The 19,460-nt window shown below is 36.4% G+C and overlaps 1 protein-coding gene across 2 annotated transcripts in view; it reads left to right on the top strand.

The window, feature by feature from the left end:
- HOMER1 (homer scaffold protein 1) overlaps positions 1-19,460 on the top strand; it is a 61,436-nt gene that overhangs the window by 28,990 nt on the left and 12,986 nt on the right. For both annotated transcript variants that reach the window (XM_026717687.2, XM_087927191.1), the window contains 2 exons: positions 2,348-2,487; positions 17,354-17,510. In XM_026717687.2, the coding sequence (XP_026573472.1) occupies positions 2,348-2,487; positions 17,354-17,510 (297 nt within the window). The remainder of the gene's footprint in view (positions 1-2,347; positions 2,488-17,353; positions 17,511-19,460) is intronic.

Here is a 19,460-nt window from a genome sequence, read left to right as displayed (position 1 = left end):
ATAAAGCCCTTGCATTGAAGGAGCTACTTTGTTTGCACACCTCATGCAGCTGCTTTGAAAGCTGTCCCTGGTTCTCTATACTTATATCTACATGCTGAGGCAACCTTTTTGTTAGGATCTCCTGCAAAATGGCTGAGCACGTTTAGCCTGAGAGAAAGCTGTGACTGCTTTAATGCTTTGTGGAAGAGAGATTTTGTATAGCCACACTAATCACTTTATTGAGATATTTGCTTGAGTAATCACTTTCTTACTAAGAACCATAACCCCAAGGGTGGGTAAATTAATACAGTAGTCTAGGCAATATGTAAACTGTAAGTGCCCTGAGCTTTAAAGGGTAGCAAATGCCTCAGGCTATTCCTTTTGTTAAAGATCTAAAAATGACCTGACTGAGAAGAACACAGCAAGCCAATTGATTGTAATGGTTCTTTTTATTTATTTATCTAAAACCATCTTGCACTTACTGTAGAAGGGGTTATCAAGCATTGTTTTTTTAATTTCATTACACTCAGTGGTGCAATTCAACTGGTGTAACAACCGGTTTGGTGAGTGTGCACTTGGTGGAAAGAGAGCAAGGTAGGAAAAATGAGGAAAGGGGAAGGAAGAAGAAAGGAGAATGAAGAGAAGGGGAGGGGAGAGAGGAAGGAAGGAAATTATAATGAGGGTGAGGAAGGGTCTCAGCGAAGTCCTGCTTTAGCACTTGACCACCATAGGTGCCCCGACACGAGTGACATTGAGTTGCCACACCCACCATGGCCATGGCCCCTCCAGCCCTCCCAGGTCAAACACATGCCTGATGCAGCCCTCAATGAAATCAGGTTTGATACCCCTGCTCTAACACAAAGTTAGATGATAACGCCATTAAATTGAAATATAAATTTATTTATATTTTAATTAATTAATTTTAAATTAAGTTTAAGAGATCCTTCAGGGCTGTCCACTAAAAATCTGCTTCTTCAGATTGAATTCAAAAAGATGTTTCCAAATATTGGAGGACGCAAATGTAAGTTCCATCTTGCAACTTTTCTCGCAGTATTGCAGTTTTCCTTTCTGTCTGCCATGTGATCACCATGTGAGCATCCATCCAACTGCTTTAAAAATGAAAATAAGTTCTATGCTATATCTGCACACTTCAGAGGACAGTACCATTTTGGATTCCAATATGAAGACCACTGTGCAGCTCTAAATAGGAAGAAAAGTAGAAAGTCAGTATAACCTCTACCCCAATGTTTCTCAACCTTGGCCACTTGAAGATGGAGCACTTCAATTCCCAGAATTGCCTAGGTGTGGGAATTCTGGGAGTTGAAGTCCCCCCATTTTCAAGCGGTCAAGGTTGAGAAACACTGCTCTAGCCCAATACATGAGGATGTAACAATCTATCCATCTAAAACGGGGGTGTCAAATGCTATTTCATTGAGGGCCGCATCAGGATTGTGTTTTGACCTTGGGGGGGGAGTGGGCATGGCCAGCTCAACATCACTTGCATTAGGGGTGCTTCTAGTAGCCCAAGTTTTCTGCCAGAGAAAATGGGCTCCCGACTCCATTTTCACTGGCAGAGGCACTGCGGGCTAGTCCTTCGCTGTTTCCATCCACCCCATGGGCCAGATCTAAGCACCCTGTGAGCCGGATCCAGCCCCTGGGCCTTGAATTTGACACCCCTGATCTAGAATTATTTTGAATGTGCCACATGGAAAGAAGCAAATGAAAAATTCTGGAAAAGGAAAAGCCTGAGGCAGCTCCTACTCTTGGACACCTTAGCTGAAAGTGAAACTGAATGGATTCACTCATCTCTGAGTTTCAGTTGGGATCTTTTTTTAAAAAAAAAGATAATTCCACATTCCGTAATTCATTTGAACATGAATGCAGGTAGACTCTGCCTTTTTTTCAACATTGTGAGATTTTGCTATTGTTGTCATAAATTGGGGCAGAAATGAATACCTAGAAAAAACAGTGGCACCTTCAAAGTCTTAGGCCCTCAGAATGAGGAATTTGTGCTGTGCCACAAATTCTGCCCTTTTGGAAATATAAAAATCCGCAACATCACAATACATATAGAAACAACATCACAACACTGCCAGAATTGCTATGATCCTCAGATACTGCTACATGAAGCAGAACATCTTCTGACATAGTTAGTTGATCACAACAATAGATGGGAGATGATTTGATGTACACACTGGTTGCAGATCTCTAGCTTCCTTTTGTTTTCTGCTTTAAAGGTTCAGTAGGATTCTGAACTCCGATATTTTCTAAGACCTACAATATATTGGATAACTGTAGCATTTTATTTTACATATTGGAAGTATATTGTAAAAAAATTAATTTTGTAACCATTCCATTTTTTTTAAAGGAATCTGCGGGTGATATTCAATCTCCTCTTACACCGGAGAGCATTAATGGGACAGATGATGAAAGGACAATTCCAGAAGTGACACAAAATTCAGAACCAAGGGCTGAAGCAACCCAGAATGCATTGCCATTTGCGCATAGGTACAGATTCCATTCCCGCATCCTTATTAAGTAATATGTTCATGTGCTTTTTTTGTTTTTGTTAAAATGGTCTCTTTTATTTGGTGAATTTAAAAATCTTGCATGACTGGTGGGCTTACAGCCATGGATACAACTTGTTTCATTTGCTGTTTCTCTACTAAAATGACATGGTTTGGTATAGAAAAGAAGCTGATCTCTTCAATGATGAGAACTACAGCAGAAAGAAGAATCATAGCTCTGCCAGTGTGGGTTTTTCCCCCCCTCCTGTCTATATTACTTCTTCTCTGTGCATCTTGACCATGGACTAACACTACAACTTAGACTTATATACCGCTTCACAGTCCTTTTACAGCCCTCTCTAAGCGGTTTACAGAGTCAGCATATTGCCCTCAACAATCTGGGTCCTCATTTACCAACCTCAGAAAGGTGCAAGGCTGAGTCAACTTTGAGCCTGGTGAGATTCAAACTGCCAAATTGCAGGCAGCCTGCAGGCACCAGAAGTAGCCTGCAGTACTGCATTCTAACCACTGCACCACTGTGGCTCTAGATTTAATCTAAAGTTCAAGTGATTTTTTTTTTTTTTTTTTTTTGGGGGGGGGGGAATGAAGCACATCAGTAAAAGGACTTTATTTCTACTCTTCATGTATGAAGCAATACTTGAATGCCTGGAATTTTAATATCATAATTTTAAAAGGGCTTCCTCCAATATTTTATTCAATGTCAGGTACTTAGAATGCAAATAATACCTGTAAAAATCATTGCAGAGTGCGGTGTTCTTATTCCAAGTACTGGTTAACCATGCTCTTTTCAAGTATGGCCCATTTCTCTTTCTCTGGCTCCAATTCTGGTTCTCCATGAATGTGCAATGACCTTTTAGGGACTTGAGAATGCTCCTAAACTCTTTTTAAAAATGTACATTTCTTCAAATCTTAAGATGCCTCCAAACAGCTATATCTCTCTTGCATATAGATGGTATTGATACCATCCACACTGCGTATGTCAATACATTGCATGTACCCCCTATTTGATGGGATGCGGAGAGCAATATGTTGTCTTGGAATGTAGTTTTTCGAGATTCTGGTTTGCATAGAATAGTCTGAGAACACTTAATGTGAAATTGGTTTTTAGTTGTGCTTTTGGCAGATTGATCAAAATGTGTTTCAGAACTGACAGATGCTGTCCTTATTATTAGAGATTGTTGCAAGTGATAAAGATATGATTAAGTTTCGTAACCTAGTCTACACCTAGTTTCTGTCACACTAAAGAGCTCTACAGATAATTCTCAAAGTCCAAGCATTTGGTTAGCAATTGTTTGAAGTCACAGTGGCACTGAAAGAAGTGACTTATGACCAGTCCTTGCACTTATTACTATCACAACATCCCCAGGGTCATGTGATTAAAATTTGGATGCTTGGCAACTGGTATGTGTTTACAATGATTGCAATATCCTATGATGTAGTGATCTTGTGATCTCTCCATTTGCAATCTTCCCAGTCAGTTTCTGTCAAGCAAAATCAATAAGGGAGGTGAGATTCACTTACTGACTGTATGATTCACTTAACTGCAATGATTCACTTAATAGCCATGGCAAGAAAGGTCATAAAATCAGGCACAACTCACTTAAGAACCATTTTGTTGAACAAAAGAAATTTTGGTCCCAGTTGTGATTGTAAATTGAGGACAACCTGTATATGGGAATTTGATTGATCAAAGTCATAATGGGTAACTGAAATCACTATCTATAGGAGCGTCCATTGATGACAACAGAATGATTAGGAAACAAATTGCAGACCAGGTATATGAAGGATGTGCAAATCAGATGAAAAGAAGAGAGATTTTTATATAATGTTTTTGGCTATTTGGTTTTCTACTTTTTTTAAAAAAAATTAACAATTAATCAGACATTTGAGTCACGTTTTTTCCACATTGAGAAGCAGACAATTTTTATTATAATATTGTATCCTGTTATAATGTTATAATTACAAAGAGTTTATCTTGAATAGAAGATTCGGGGGGAAACAAATGTATATTTTACAGAAAACCTGGAGATTGGAAGCCAATGTTTTGAAATATTTAATAGTTTTGTAAAGAGATTGAGCTTAAACTTTGAAAAAATATTTTTATAATATATAACACAGCACTAAACCATATGTTAAGTGAATCTACTTGGTTAAATTGCTATGTGCTGCTGTTGTTCCAAAATAGTAAATTTATTCTAAATGGAAAGAAATATTAAGATTTACTATCTTTAAAGGTGTGTACATGCCTGAATACCTGCTTTTGTAATTGCTACTAGTCCATATTTTCTATTGTGTATTTTTGTAAGAGTATTGCACTATAATTGGAAACTGAAGTCCGAGAAGGTTGCGTTCATATCTTTATCAAAGAGGTTTAAGTAAGATCTATGTGTCTTACTCTATTCCTTCCTGCTTTTTTATCTATTAAAGGCATATATATCAGAAAGACAGGTTATACATTTTACATATAAAAATAAAAAAAGTATTTAATGAATACATAACTTGCAAAAAAATTTAACTTAACAGTTTGGAGGAGGGTGAGACCACATGTATATTCCCCAAGCTACCTATCTTGTCTAAATACATTCCCTTTGATTTCCTGTCTCTCAGTTTTGAGTTTGAATTCCATTCAGAAAAAGCAATGAATAAGGGATGTTGCTATCTCTTTCTAATTTCAAAATGCCAGATTGCAGAACCTGTAGTTGAAGTCCTTTTATAATCCCTTACCTCTCACCATGATGGCTGAGCTCCTGGGAGGATATTAATGAGATGTCTGCAAAATATCCCGAATTAAAACAGTTACTTTGACCTTGAAATAATTCTTGCAACATTACTAGGACTGGCACTGTTGCTTAGAAGATGTCTGGTAAGGTCACCACTGTTACAAAATTCAGATTTTTTGCACACCACTAGGTTTAATCCAACAACATCGGGAGACCACCAAAGTCTCCATCCCCGTCCAAAAATACAGCATTAGGTATAAGAAAGAAAACTATTGAAGGCCAGTTGTGATTGCAGCTGACCCATGGCAAATTGCACATGTCCTTCATTGCCTTTCATCTTGTTTCTGTGAAAAGCAGAAGCTAAGCTATTTGATGTGGCTTTTTGAAGCTCATAGAGACAGTAGGGATATTGTTTTATGGAAAGTAGCAACCTGAATTATGCCAACTTTCTGTCCCTTCTAAAGCAATTATTTTGGGCTTAAACTATATGTTACTATTTAATTTTAAATGGACATGAGGTGTAATCGTGAAAAGATAGTTGGAAGTGTTTTTATAATCATTTATCTCTAATGGATATCTTCCTGAAGTTGCTCTTTACATCCAAAAAAATAACAACACTTTTTAATGGATCAAATTTGATTACAAAAGTGTGATTACAATAAATGCCTCCCAGGCTTTCTTCTCTGTTCTGTTAAAAGTTTTTTTTCTTCTTATTGGTTTTTAAAAAATAATATAATATGAAATGATATATTTAGTTAACATGTAAGAATGGTTTTTTATTCTGAGGAAGTGATTAGGTTATTACCATACAGATAACATGTAAATTAGAACCATGTAAAATAATTTACATGAAAATAAAGGCTTATTACCCCTTAAAGACTTAGCCAGTTTATTGTGGCACAACTTTTCTATAGGGTACAATTTGTTTTTTGTTTTTTTTTACAAATGCTTTTGTTTAAATCATCCAAGAATGCAAAATTCCAGAATGTTTTGTTGTTATTGGTAAAATATGGCTGATAATCAGAATATTTTTGTTGGAAAATAAGCTAAGCGTTATTTATATGAATGCACATAGTAACTCATCTCTGACAATTTATAAATTTTAAACACTTTTTAAATGTTTAAATAGTGAATTAATACAGTGTTTTTTATTTAAAACTTCGGCAAAAGTTTTAATACAGAGTCCTGATTTTAATACAGAGTCCTAATTTTGAAAAATATCACATACAGACATACTTGATGTTTGCTTTAAGAGTGAATTTAGCACTTTCTTGTGCCGAGCTGTGTAAAGATTTTGTTCAAACGCCAACCAAGGATTTTTACTTCTAAAATATTTTAAATGTATTATTCTTACTGTAAGAAAACTACATTAAGTCAGCATTCTGACTGAAAAGTAATTACTGTCCTGGGAATTAATAAAGAATGTAGCTTCTTGGAGTTTTGGGAAGTTCTTTGGAAGTTGTTGATGAAATGAAGATGTTGCTCAATGCATTTTAGTATCACAAATGCATCTGTACATATAAAGATTTTAAAATTACAGCAACGTACTCTGGATTGGATCTTGCAGAAAACACCCACAAGAGGAAAGATTCCTTTTTATCACCAGGAGACTTTGATCTTTTTTTTTTCTATTGGTTGAGCAGGGAAAAGACGATCTTTACACATTCCCCCTGCACCGTGCTTTTTGGTAATTTTCTGACAAGGGATATTTCAGGATCCTGCTGTCAACAAAATCTTTGGATAAAATTGGATGTATTTAGAAAATATATGAAATAAGATTAAATTTATAGTATTAGAATTATTTGTTTCTTGAAGTGATTGTTCTTTTTTGTACTCAGTTTTGGTATAATACCTTAAAATAAGGCTATTTCAAACAATGGTTCTGTTTTTAGTTTTCTTCTCTGTACAGCAATCTTTTAATAATGCTGCATATGTATCTGTTACTGTAAGAACAAATTTGCTGCTCTCATTAAAGGCTTTACAGAGAATATACCTTTGTGTAGATTGAATTGCATTTTATTATTTATTCGTGTATTAAATTGTAGATCCCTACAGGGGAACAAGACTCCTTTTAATGAAAGATTTAATATTTGGGTTATTAAATTGGGCTATCGGAAAACAGCTTGAATTCATATATAAATATATTTTGCTTAGATTTTTGTGAGTATAGTATAACTTCCCCAACCTTTTGACAACTGAAGGATTCCTAGATATTACAGCCAAAAGCTAAAAACCTTTCACTTAGGAGTTCATGGAATTTTAGTTCAATATGTCTGAAAAGCAATACTTTGAAGAGTCTAATGCAATTAAATTTAGCAGCTGCTAAAAGTGTTTAAAAGCGAATGCCTTACTATAAAATCTCTCAAACTATCTTTTTGGCACCTTCTGTTTCATTTCTCCATCTTTCAACTATATTCCTTTTCTTGAGTCACTTCAAATTCTCAACTTTTGTTTCACTACTGCTTTATCCACTATGTGGACTCCCAGACCGCATTCATTTTTTGCTTGATCCCTGTTGTCCCTTTTGCATAACACTATGCAATTTAGGCAATATATTTCTCTGTAAACAGATGCCCACATGTTCTCCCAAGCATCAAGTTTCAATCTTTTCATTGCTGTCCTTCAAACTATCTTTTCTCAGAGCAGAGCCGAAAACTTGGTGACAACTCTAATCTGTGATCAAAGCCATGCTGCTTTTTACAACCTTGACAAATTGTGAAAGGTAAAATTCTTTGCCCTAGAATGCAGTTGTGTCCAGATATTCCATATTTTCTGTCCCTATTCTTAATTCTTCAAATGTAGCTTTTCTACAAGTTCCCCCACTTGGAAGAAGAAAATGCATAGCAACCGGGATAAGTCCTGAATAAACTCAGAATCCCCCAAAGTCCCACCTGATCAAGTGTGTGGTGAGGCAACTACCACTTTGGAGACCTCAGCTCACTTCTCCCAATGTTATGCTATCCTTACTTGTCAAAAGATTCTCCACCCCCTATTTTTGGACAATTTAATTTTTAGTTTCATTGTCATTATCATTACTAGATCAAATAATTTTAGTGCATTATTTCTTGTAGCCAGGTAAATAAGAACTAGATAGATAAATAGTAAAGTAGGAGTACCATAATTTAAACTTCTATTAAATTTAAACTATTAAAGTAATGGAACTTTAATAATTACATCATGGAATGTTTAATTCATAAATCAAGGTGACATCTGGAAAAATTACAGTAGCTTTCTAGACAACCATAATATAGCTATAAACAGGCTTTGATAGTCTGAAGGAGATGACTGCCTACTTCAAACCCTTCATCCTCATTTTTCACACCTCCTTCTGTGTGCCTTGACCTTCTTTTTTTCACACTCTCTTGAACTGTTTGTTGAGGTGAGGTTCAACAAAGCTCATTACATTCTCTGCATTTCTGTTTTCTGAATCTCCCTGAGAATCCCTGGCTCCTAACCGAGCCCAATCCCTCTGCCTGAGCCAGAAAGATGAGCCTCTGACAGCAAGAACACTTTTAAGATAGCATCTCTTGCCAGTCTTAACAACTGGATAATTTTGTAACAGGAGAATCAGTCTCTTAGATAACCAGATCACTAAGCCATTTAGGTTTAAATTGTGCTTGATAAGCAGTTGGCAACCAGCATAGATCTTTTAATACAAGCATCTTATGATCTCTATATAGTTATACTTGTTAGCAATCTAGCTTTGCACCTGTTCCAACTTCTAGATAGTTTTCAAGGATATTCCCATGTAGAAGATATTACAGTAATCAAGACTGGATGATATTATGCCATGGATCAACACTATCGAATCAAGAAAGGAATGAAGCACATGTTGCAAAATTATTCCTTGTCAAAACTGGCACCTGCCAATACAGTGATAACTGAGGGTCACAGTCACATTACGACCCTGTACTCTCAAGAAGAATGCAGTCTATCCCAAACAGGCTGAGTTCTAATATTCAAACCCAGATTTTTCATTACTAGTAGCACTTTTATCCTGAAATCTAGATAACTTTAACTTATTATTTCTCATTCACCCTACAATTGACTTAGACGAAGTTCATGGTTTCTGAAATTGGATGAGATATTATCAGCATATGGATGATACTCCATTCAGTCAATATAGCCTCTTCCATCAGGTTCATGCAATTGTTGAGCATTATGGAGAGACAGACTGAACCATGTGGTGGATTGTAAATAGCCTAGATGTCAGACAATAATTCCATAGCTTCATCTATATCCACGTATGCATTTTGACTCCTCTGCATGACACATTTAGAATTAGGTTATGTTATTAATTCCATTAATTCTATATTTTTAGTTCTATCAGTTTAGAATTAGTTCTATGGTTCTTGAATCATCTGGTTGTGACTCACATCAGAACTAAAAGATAAATAAATATAAATTTTGTTTATCTTCTAAGCAGAAGTGCAGTTATTACAATATTTTAAATATCATTTGTCTAGCAAAATATATAGCATTACAGCAACAATATACTTAAACTCATTCTAATATCTGTACACACACTGGTCTTACATGCCAAAATTCCATACATTAAGGAGAGCCATCTTGACATGTTTGTACTTGCCTTGATACATAGGCAAACTAAAGTATTTCTCACTCATTTCTGCATAAATACATGCATAATGCTTCAATTATCTTCATTATCAAGCAAAACCTGTTTTAAACAGATGTTGAGATTAGATATTTGTTCATTCAAAATATGCTCTAAATACATTGTGAAAAACATCTTTCTTAGACTTGCTGGCTCTCTATAACACATAATATAAATCTCCATTCTGCGGTATTAGGACCAACTTTAAGGTTCCCCAAGGACTATCCCAGCAAAACAGATCTAATAGACTGTAGGTAGATCTAGTAGACTGTTGGCTTCTTTTAATTTGCCAGACATTTTCTAAGTTATGAAATATTGAAATTTTAGCAAACATCTTTAAATGTAAACTTTGTTAAGAGAACATACAAGTATTCCACTTTCTGCAGGAAGAAAGAAAAGCCCCTCTATTATCAAGAGGGCATCGTACAGAATTGGACTTTAAAAAAAATAGAGAACTAGTAAATTGTAAGTGGTTCTAGAAGATATGAGTTGCTTCCAGATAGAGAAGTCTTGGGATTACTGTCCAAAGTTAGGGGTCTTTTGTTCCATCTTATTGTTTTATAACATTGGGGGGGGGAGGGGGGAAGGAGATTAAGAACTAATGGGAAGAAGCATCTGGAAGGATTATAGAAGGACCTTTCAGAAAAAAAATGTGTGAATAAGGTGGTAGGTTGACTCTCTGGAACCTAAAATAGTTTAGAATAAGAAGCTTGGACCAAAAATGATCCTGTAGAGAAGAAACAGCAGTTGTAAAATAGAACAGAGTAAATGCAACTCATTCCCTGATTATGTGTCTGTAAATTTACTTAGAGCAATAATCACTATCCAGTAATAGTTTAGCTTGGGAAGAAGAGTTTTAACCTAGATACAGTTCAGGCATGATATAATGTACTTGCTTATAGCTAGTTCAACAGCATAATCAAGGTCCATAGGTTTAAAGCTTCAAAAACTATATACAAATGAGACTTCCGGTTTGAGCTTCTTCGGCAACAGACTGAAACCGTGACTCTGCGCAGTTTTGATCCATGCTCACAGCTAGAGCGCCCCGAGCCGGTTGGTTTCAAGGCTAAGCCACCCCGTAGAGGTGGTGAGGAAGGAGGAGACTGCCTGCAGGGCTGAGGAGAGCCACATCTCTCCTCCCCAGCTGGCCATTACTCCCTTTCCTGAAGGCGGTTGTAGCGGTGGTCAGAAATGGCCACCACAAAGAACTTGACCGGAAAAGAATGTGCAGGAGAAGGATAAGAAGAGAAAGTTTTGATTGACTGGGTCAAACAACAAAAGCAACAAATAAGGTACCCTCGAATTTAAACTATAAAAAAAAATAACACTGTTCCCAAAGAAGATTTTTAAGCAGCGAAGGAGAGAGAAAAGGGAAAGGATTTGTTTGTTTTTTCTCCTTTTCCTTTTCCTATACTGACAGCTAAGAGACTTAAGCAAGAAATTGGAAAAAAAACCACTTTGACATTAATAGGCATTTAATGGTGAAAATAAAAAGTCAAAGGTATAATAAATACTTCTGGATATTTAAAAGCTTTTGAAAACAGGAAAGGAGAGAAAAAGAAGAAAAGGGCAGGATCTGGAAGGGAGGAGACTGCCTGGAATTAAAAAGAACTTACAGTAAAATCTCAACAAGACTTCTAAAAGGTACATCTTAACTGAAACATGGCAACAAAATAGTAAAACCCCAGGAAGAGAAAGTGAAAAAAGAAATAAGAAGAAACAGTTCGGGAGTATTTGGATTACTTGGTGATCTCTGGATTCTTGGTTACTGCATTTGAATGGCTAAAATCAATTGGGTGTTTGTTTAAAAGTGTCCAAAATGGCTCCACTCTTAGAAGAACTGAAAATGGAACTTAAAAAGTACAAAGAAGATGCACAGGAAGGGAGAGGTTCTTTTGACTTCGTATTTCAGTTCTTAGAAATGGAGATTTGGAACTATAAGAAACAACAAGAAACGCCTGCAGAACAAGAAGATTGGGACAAAGAAGAAGCCATCTTTAATGAAGAAGTAATCTTAGGTGGGGGAAAAAAGGAAAAGGGGGAAAGAGAACGGAAAGTATAAGACTGGGAAAAATAACCCCCAAAAAAGAATAGATTGAAAAATAAGTATAAAACCAGAAAGCAACAGAAGAGGGAAATGCAGAAGAGAGAATTATAAATAGAGAGACAAGGGGGTAAAAAGGGGAGGGAGAAGAAGAGAGGGAAGAAAGAAAGGGAAGGAAGTCATAAAGGACAGAAACAAAATACAGAGAAACAGGGCCTATTTAGAGATAATGGGTGAAAATCTAATTGAAAAAGGGATTCTGCAAAGGTACATAAGATAGTATGATTATATTAGAAATAGAAATAATTTCAGAAAATATGAAACAATGTATGGTTAAAATGCTTGATAAAATAGTTATTGTAATTTAGTGGAATGTTTGTCAATAAATAAATGTAATAAAATGAATACTTAGTGATTTATAAAACATATGTGAAGAGAAATAAGGGAAAAATTAATTATGGAGATATATACGTGTCTTCAAGGAAGTATGATATTTAATTGAAAAGAAATGTTAAAGATCTTAAGACTTTAATTAATATTAATGATAGAACTGAATTGGAATGGAATGAGAGTTTTAATTACATATATTTATAATCCTTTTTTAAAGAATATAGTATGTATTATAAGAATGTACCAAGCAGAATTCGATTGGAAGTTATGTATTATGTATTATATTGAATGTTACAACCTTAAGGTATATATTGAAGTTTAAATAAGAGTTGAATGGATAAAATTAAAAGATATAAAGGTGTCATACTCCAATTAGTAACTACAGGAGAAAATTTGTTTAATGAGAAAAGATAATATGAAATTGAAACAGGACAGACAAAAGTATAAATATAATGATTTGAATTGAGATGAGACAATCAAAATAAAATTGAAAAATTAAAAGAGGGGAAAAAACTATATAGTAAATGCAAAATAGTAATAAGATACGGAATAGAACACAAAAATGAGCATGAAATTGAGTTTGTGTCTGTATAAAGAAGTGTAACCCGGGACCACGCTATTTTCAAAAAAGATGTTTTACTTGTATTATGTTTTTTGTGTGTGAAAACCCAAATAAAACTTTAATTTAAAAAAAACTATATACAAATGAGAAGCCTCACATTTTAATTACATGCCTATTGTGACAGACCCCTTTTTTCCTCATCATCCTTCTTCCAATTTATAATACAGAGGAAGCAATCTTACAGGATTATAAACGTTGCTGTACAAATACTGCAAAAAAATAAATGAGCAGAATATAACAATCTAGAAGCCAGTTAAATCAGAATTATCTTGACATCCATCATACCCCTTCACCCCCAAAAATAGTGATATGACCCTTTGGTCGTAAAGAGTTACTGTATGCTGTTAGTCAAACTGAGAAGAGAGTGTATGAGCATGAGTCAAAAATCCTGGACAAGCATAACAAAAAGTAATGTAGAGCGGAAAAGGTTAAACAAGGAGGTTAAAAAAGATTGAAAGAGGGAAAGCAAGAACTGGAGTAGCATAAAGGAAAGGATCCTGATATTGGAGGGAGAAAGGACTGAGATGCAATGAAGTCAAGGAGGTAGCAGCTTTAGATAAAAGCTTTGCACAAGGACACAGAAAAATCTTTGAAGTCTCTTGCAGATAAGATTGAGTATTAAATTCATGACAAGGAAAAGAATACAACCAAATTTAATTTACACCAAGTGCAAATAAAAGTACATTTGTTTTAATTCATCCACCCACTCCCAAAGAGCACAATTCTAATGTTGCCCCAAACATCCCTTATATATTTATTCATAATTATATTAAGTAATCAAGGGGGCATCACCCATATTGAACTGCTCATTCACATGCATGCTTTATTTCCATGATATACTATTATTGCCTTCTGCAACCAATTTTCAGTTCATATTGTTGAAAGCAGTCCATAATTCAAACCCATAGTTGAAAACAATATTTCAAATGTATTGTCAACTTTCTTCCTCTCAGACCATTTCTTAATGATCTGCTACTGAACAGCAAAAATCTAGTCCAAAAACTCCTTACTTGGCAAAAAAAAACCCCACCCCACACCTCACAATTTTTGCTCCAAATTAAATTTTCCATACATCATTTCTGTCACCAGATTGGCCCATAGAAATTGACTTCTTCTTGTTGTAGTTTTGGTCAGTGAAGGATTTCATCTAACCATTTTAGTAAAACAGAGAAAGTACAGACTGAAAAATTCTGTCACCCATCAGAAACATTAAGTTGCTTGACTTCTGAACTGGAACTGGCTGGAAATGAAACTAACTTAAGAAGTTTTTGTCTGAAGTTCAGTCTATTTCTTACTTCGGCAATGATGCCAGCAGATATTCTGCCCGAATGATGGCTTACCACATTTTCTTGATTAGTGATTTTTCCTATCTGCCTGAGAAAGCAAGAATATGATTTCCACAGATAGAGTTTATGTGTGGTCCTGCTACATTGACTGTCCTTAACTAGACTGGGATAACTTATCATGTTAGTTTACCATGGCCAGCTTGTCGTGGAGCATCTTGCCATGGGCAACTCACCATGGAACAGTTCATTGAGGGAGAATGCCGGTGGTGAGGGAAAAGTCCTCCTCCCTCCCTCCTTTTTTGATCCGGCTTACCCCACCACCACCACCATCACCACCAATACCTCTTGAACACTGTGACAGAAATTCTTGTGCACCAAAAGGTGTGTGATTCTCTCCCAAGTGATCTTTTTTCTGGTCTGGTCAAGGGGAAGTCTTTCTTTCCCTCCCTGCTTTGTCCTTCCCAATTTTGGTCTGAGCTAAGAGGCAGAGGATCTTCACCTTACCTCCGATATTCTCCCATTACATTACATTAGACTTATATAACTAATAAAAGGGATTGTCTGATGGAGAGTTGTCCCACACTGAGGCAGCTGGGTGAGGCAGTGGCAGCAAACCAGCAGCAGCGAGTTGTCCTAGCAGCGAGTTGTCACACCTTTTGGCACATGCACCATAGGACTGATGAGAAATACAATAAATAATTTTTATCTTTCTATCAATTGGACTTGTCTAGGCAGTCTCCAAGAATTGGAGATGATTGAATGGATGGCAAAAAAAACATGTCATCTATGTTGCTTACATTCCACCATCTAGGCCAGAGGTCCCCAACCCCTAGGCCATGGCCCACTACCAGGACACAGCCCATTCAAAACTAGCCACAGAAGCAGTGAGCGCACATGGGCAGCTCCACTTGTACGAGTAGTGGGAGAATGTGTGTGTGCACTGCTTGCACAGAACCATCTCCCTTCCCCCACACTGATCCACAAAGCCGAAAAGTTGGGGACTGCTGATCTAGGTGATACAATACAATGCAAAATTTCATAATTCACAATTTTTTTTGATAGGCAACTATGGGGGATATAGGTGACAGTTTAGAAAGGAAATAACATTTTTTAGGACAGTTTGGCCTAGTAAAAGCACCAGGTTAAAAGCCAGGAAACTGTGAGTTCTAGCTCTACCTTAGGCAGGAAAACCAGTTTTGGGCCAGTCACACACTCTCAGCCTGACCTATTTCACAGTACTGTTGTCCGGAAAATAGGAGAAGGAATAAGTATTGTGTGTGCTTGTCACTTTGAGTTTTTTATTCATGTAATAAATTCAGGATACATACACATACATATAAAAGCTTATTACAGTCATTAATCAGCACAGTGTGACAATTCAAAGCATAAGCTCCATGACAAAATGGGGAAAATAGCCTAGTTGTTTTATTTGGCTAGTTTTTTGTTTTATTTTAAAAATGGTTTTGAAGTGTTTATTTCTGTATCTACTACTGCCATGAATATTTATTTTCTCTAATTTTTTTCACTGATCTTTTTCCTAAATTTTCCATTGCTTTTAAACTATTTCCCCCTTGGCTAAGAAAATAATTCTAATCAATCAAGAAATACATATTGAATCTTATGACACCTCTGAAGATAAATAATCTACACTGACCACAAGGGAATATCAACCAGTTACAGACATGAGGACAAATTATTCAGGATAATGCTTCTTGAACACATGGAAACTTCTAGCTTTTTCTTATAAATTTCTAAAAAATCATTGAGTAGTGGGAACTTTTTGGTAGTGATAAAAGTATTGTTAAAATGTGTATACCTCATTTATTGTGCCTAATAATGGTATACGGGTAGTCCTTTATGAATAACCACTTGTTCACCGACTGTTCAAAATTGCAATGTAACTGTATAGCAATAGCACGTAGACTTATATACACTTCACAGAGCTTTACAGCCCCCTCTAAGTGGTTTACAGATATTGTAACAATCTGAGTCCTCATTTTACCAACCTCAGAAGGATGGATGGCTGAGTCAACTTTGAGCCTTGTGAGATTCGAACTGCTAAAATGCAGGCAGTTGGCAATCAGCAGAAGTAGCCTGCATTACTGCATTCTAACCACTGCGCCACCAGGGCTCAGAATAAAGGATGCTCACAAATAGTTCTCAGCATTTTGGGGGTCACAGTATCCCCATAGTCACGTGATCACAATTTGGGAGTTTGGCAACCAGATTGCAATTATGATTGCACTGTCCTACAAGTTACATTATTACCATTTGCAACCTTCGCTTCCAGCTTCCAACAAGCAAAATTAATGGAGAAAATGACAGGAGGTTGTAAGTGATGTTGCTTAAAGATTTCTGGTCCCAATTATTGTCAGTAACTTTACAAAATGGATTACTTACAATAAATAAACTATAATCTATTTATCTATTTCTCCCCCTCTCTCCCTTCCCCCTCCCCCTCCGTCGTCCATCTATCTGCCTGCCTGCCTGCCCCCCCCTCTCTCTCACACACACACACACAGAGTAAAAAAATACTGCAATACCAGAGAATAGGTCTGACTTGAACTGTAGCTCTGGGTTCTGCTTCAGACACAATTCCAGTATTTCCAACAGGCAGAAGAACTTTATTTTTAGCCAACATTCATTTAAATATTTATTTTATACATGGATGCATTGAAATAGTTTCCCAATACAAGTCATCGTTACTAGGCCTGTGAAACAGCTTCACAAAGTCTGGTCTCTTTACTTGAACTATGAGACAAGGAACATGTTCCAAACAACAAATATATTTGATTCAAATAAATGAGATTTCACATTGCAGTGGAGAAAGCAAAGTCTAGAACAACAATTGTAGCAGAGCACTGACACGAGCGTATGATGCAGATACAGGCATATGATATTCAAAGATGCATATATGAACTTTCTATTTGAAAAAATCTGCATAAATGTCCATTTCTTTTTGAGAATATTGGTAACATACATTTCAAAGAGGTAAACACTTTATAACTTTAACTCTGGGTCTAAAAAAATATCCATATCATGCCACTCTCTGTTCAGTCTGAAAAGCAATGTGATGTATTATATTGTATAGTATAGTCATCCCTTAAAAAGGGGATACACAACATTCGAGGGATGCTCATTAATGTGACTACTCTAATTTTGTCCTTAGTTCGGCAATCAGCAAGCACTGGGAAGCCGAACTTGCTACGCTAAAGGGCAACAACGCCAAGCTGACAGCAGCTCTTCTTGAGTCCACTGCCAACGTGAAACAATGGAAACAGCAGCTTGCTGCGTATCAAGAGGAAGCGGAACGTCTACATAAACGAGTGAGTTGACACTACCTGAATAGTAAAACGGTGATACCTATGGCTTGAGGAAAGGTGTGGCTAAAATATTATTATAATAAGTTATCCGTTCATCTAACAACTAACAAAATCCATCCATATGAAATTTTATTTGCCCTTCTTGAAAGACTGTGGAAAGTTCAAGTTCATCCAGGTGTTCTGTTTCCATACTGATCCCCATTATTGAAATGAACGCTTGAGTAATGTAAGTATTATGTACTAATTATCCCAGCATTTTAATTGTTATTATCATGGGCAGTACACTAGGTACAGTAAATACATGCCTAACTGACAATTAATCATGTTGTGGGGCAACGTGATTAACCGATGACTGGATAAACAAGCCTCTGCTAAGCCTGGCAGCATAAAGCATATCTTCCAAATACTGTTTGGTTGCAGAGTCTAGCCTTGCCTGCTGATGATTGTCTGTGAATGAGTAATCAGTCGTACACTCATGAAATTGTGGCATTGGAAGATCCATACAGGTAATTTGTTCCAAGTTCCTGCAGTTGTTTGAAAAGCCAAATAAATGATCCTCAGGAGGTGGCTATGTTGCCTCTTCTTAAAAGTCTCCAAAGGTGGTAAAATCACAACCTCTGTAAGTAAACTGTTCCACTATTATATAGACCATACTGTCAGAGAAAGATTCCTTATAATTAAACAAAATCAAGATAGCTGGAGTTTGTGCCTATTGCATCTAGCCCTGGCTTCTGTAGTAAAGAAGAATCATCTCTTCCCATCTTACCCTTGCTTCTTTTTTATATTTCTTAAGATGGATATTATGTATTCCTTGAATCTTCTTTCTCCAGACTGAATCTTCCAAGTTTCTTCAACCTGTCTTCATAGGGCATGTCCACAATACCTGTATCACCTTTGCTGCCCTGGCTCTGTTTCAATTTGTCAACATGTTTCTGGAAATATGGTAACAAGAATTGTACACTGTACTCCACATATAGTCCCATCAGTGTTAAGGGGAATAAGGCTTTCTTGTAGCTTTGTTAAAGTGCTTCTTCTAATGCACTCCACAACTGCATTAATCCTTCTGCTAACAAATTACCAAAATCAACACTTCAGTTCAAACCAACTTAATCTGGTGTCAAAAATTGTCAAAAAGCTTAGTGTTCCTCAAACATAACAAACCCTTTCAAATCTTCCCCTAAGCCTTGAAAATTGACCATGTTTACCTGTATTTATTGTGCATCTACCTGCGGCTTTGGACAAGAACACCAGGTCCAGGAATTCAATTCCCAGTAGATGTTTGAATCCCATAGAATAACATCTGAATAACATTTAATTACCCATGTTAGATGAGTCCTAATAGGACAGAAGTTTTATGTGGTACCTCCTGATGGCCAATGAAACTAAAAAAGTTCAGTCAAAGCCACCAAACCTTTGCCGGATCCTGCTTGAATGAAATGCTGAGTTCTATGAAAAACAGGATATCTTGGATCAAGTCCTGAAGGTTCTTTTTTTTTTCAATGCCCATGCAGGCCTAGGCTAAATCAATAGATCACGTCAAGTGTTAATACCATTTTATATTGCCTTGATAAGGCCACCCTTGGAATGCTGTGGCCAGTTTTGGTCATCACAACACAAAAAAGATGTCAAGGCTCTAGAAATAGTGTAGAAAAGACTAAGAAAGATAATTAAGGGAATGGAGGCTAAACCATACAATGAACATTGGTAGGAACTGGGAATGTCTAGTCTAACACAGAGAAAGACTAGGGGTGGCCAGATAGCAGTCTTCCAAAATTTGAGGGACTGTCACAGAGATGAGGGGGTTAATCTATGTACCTGAGGGCAAAACAAGAAATAACTGATGGAAGCTGAACAAAGAGAGATCCAACCTAGAATTAAGAAGAAATTTCCTGTTGGTGAGAACAATTAATCAGTGGAACAATGCCTCCAGAAATTGTGGTTGCTCTATCACTG

The sequence above is a fragment of the Pseudonaja textilis genome, chromosome 2 (genome assembly GCF_049901715.1).
Source record: "Pseudonaja textilis isolate UNSWEBS1 chromosome 2, rPseTex1.2, whole genome shotgun sequence".
NCBI lineage: Eukaryota > Metazoa > Chordata > Lepidosauria > Squamata > Elapidae > Pseudonaja > Pseudonaja textilis.
Note: the sequence above shows the minus strand (reverse complement) of the source record. Positions and strands in the feature narration are given on the sequence as shown.